Source organism: Poecilia reticulata, linkage group LG5, assembly GCF_000633615.1.
Source record: "Poecilia reticulata strain Guanapo linkage group LG5, Guppy_female_1.0+MT, whole genome shotgun sequence".
Taxonomy (NCBI): Eukaryota; Metazoa; Chordata; class Actinopteri; order Cyprinodontiformes; family Poeciliidae; genus Poecilia; species Poecilia reticulata.
This window is the reverse complement of record NC_024335.1, coordinates 1,826,096-1,828,222: the sequence shown is the minus strand read 5'-3', so window position 1 is coordinate 1,828,222 and position 2,127 is coordinate 1,826,096. Positions and strand designations below refer to the sequence as shown.

Sequence of the window (2,127 nt, the reverse complement as noted above, 5' to 3'; positions counted from 1 at the left end):
CAGTCCTCTACGTTTGCCCCAGTCCTCTACGTTTACCCCGGTCCTCTACGTTTGCCCCGGTCCGCTACGTTTGCCCCGGTCTTCTATGTTTGCCTCAGTCCACGCGTGCACTAGTGTTAAGAAGGCTTATTAAATGCAGGTTTAGTCCCTGCCTGCTGTGAGCATGACTTCTGGATGAGTTATTGTGTTTATGGAGGTGTTGTTGGGTGAACAACGGCAGGTAGAGATGAACTGATAAATGCACTGATATATTTTCACACTGGTGGGGGTAAGGTCTGACTAAAACAGATCTTACCGCCACTTTATTGCAGTTTTATATCTAAATATTTATTAACCATAAAGTTTTGTCCTTCTCTCCTCTCATCTGTGTTCTAGCAAATGTTTAATAAACACAATTATTAACGGAGTGGCCCATGGTAAGCTATCAAACATTTCAACAGTTGTGTGACTTGTTGTTTTTAACGTACTTGAAAGATGTTATATTTACTTTTGTTTAACTTGGTTTCAAGATAAAAGCAATTATGTGAGTATTTCATCTCATAAAAGCTCCCAAGCATTTTGCAGCTCATCAAAGGCAGTTTGTTTTTTTCACTGTTCAAGTTTCCCTTATAAACAGCGTCCAATTTCTCTGACCTACATGCTGTCAAATATTCACAATGAGAAATGAGTGTTTTAATTGGCAACAGTGTATGTTGTGAATAGAGTGCGTAACTCAGCACAACAGTAAGGCTGAGATTTAACTGCAGTGCAGCTTTAGCCTTATACTAAAATAAGGAAGGAAAAATGGTGAGGTTGAAAAATGTACCAGTTTAATAAACCGTATTGGTCAGTAATAAACCAAGGGCAATGCACATCAACAGAGTACGGCATTGAGCACAAGCCAAGTAGAACCAGAGCACAGAATGTATCCCACCGTTAATAATATATTAACCACAGCAAGTGCTACAACTGTACAAAAAACTTTTAAACATACAAAATGAGCAAACAAGACTGGCAAACTGAATGTATCAACCACACTTTTCAGTTTCTTAAAGGTGTAAAGCAGACCGTTAGCAGGCCTGAAAGGCCAAAGATGGCGGCTCCAGAACAACCACGAGGAATGGGTAACTCACCCCACCATGGGTTAGCAGTGTTTGAAAGAACGGCAATAAACTGCTCCGACTCCGGTCCAACAGTCCGTCCCGGGTCACGAGTGTGGTTCGGGTCTGCAGCTCCACAAACCAAGCAAAACGTCCAGGAAAGTTCGCAGCTCCAGCTGGTTAGCAAGGAATAACAATCCACAATGGCCCAGATCCATCCTCGTCCGTGAACGGTCGCCAGCCGACATGTACACGTCGACCCCCCGAGTCAATCACAGCCAATCAAATAAATAGCTTAAACTTGATTTTGCCCTTGACTGACCAGTACGGTAGAAACGAGCAATGCAGTTCCTGGCGGTGGTAAATAACAGTTATTATCAAAAACGCTACATTTACTGTGTGTTTTAACCCAACAGAAAATACTTGTGTATATTTTAATGTTTAGGACCTTTACAGTGTGTATAGCCTCCAATATGTGAGTGTAAAACATTAACCAGGTTAAGTTTGTATGTGGATGGTTTCTCCTTTGCTTCATTTTCTTTATCTTTGAGCATTTTTCAAAGTGTAATATCTTTGTTTTATATTAATTTTATATGTGAAAACTGGTAGATTTAATTTCTGTTCCACCCTTCAGCCTCTGCATTTTAGCTGTATGTGTCTGAAAGTATCTTTTTATTATGACAATGAAACTCAACACACTGCTGTGTCTGTTCCTTCCAGATGAGGGGCCATATGGGAAAACAAAGGATATCTCTGGACCAGAACACACCATGACTTTAAGAAGGCACAGTATACCAGGTACGTGGCACCTTTGTCACTTAAAACCTCTCCAGCATAATCTGTGACTGTAACAACTGTCCATGAATACAAATGATGGCTGTTGAATTTACAAAAATATATCAGAAACTGAATGACTTCAGGTTCGGGTGCTGAAGGGACGAGTGGTGGCCAGCTGAATCTTACATAAAGAACAGGGATTTCTTTGTTTCAATTGGAAACTTCTCATCAGAGAGGTCAAAGGTCACATGTGGGGTACCCCAAGGTTCAA

General features: G+C 40.9%; 1 protein-coding gene across 8 annotated transcripts in view; it reads left to right on the top strand.

Annotated features, from left to right (window-relative positions):
* grip2b (glutamate receptor interacting protein 2b) overlaps positions 1-2,127 on the top strand; it is a 196,870-nt gene that overhangs the window by 158,984 nt on the left and 35,759 nt on the right. For all 8 annotated transcript variants that reach the window (XM_008408298.2, XM_017304900.1, XM_017304899.1 and 5 more), the window contains exon 2: positions 1,800-1,877. In XM_008408298.2, coding sequence (XP_008406520.1) covers positions 1,800-1,877 — 78 coding nt within the window. The remainder of the gene's footprint in view (positions 1-1,799; positions 1,878-2,127) is intronic.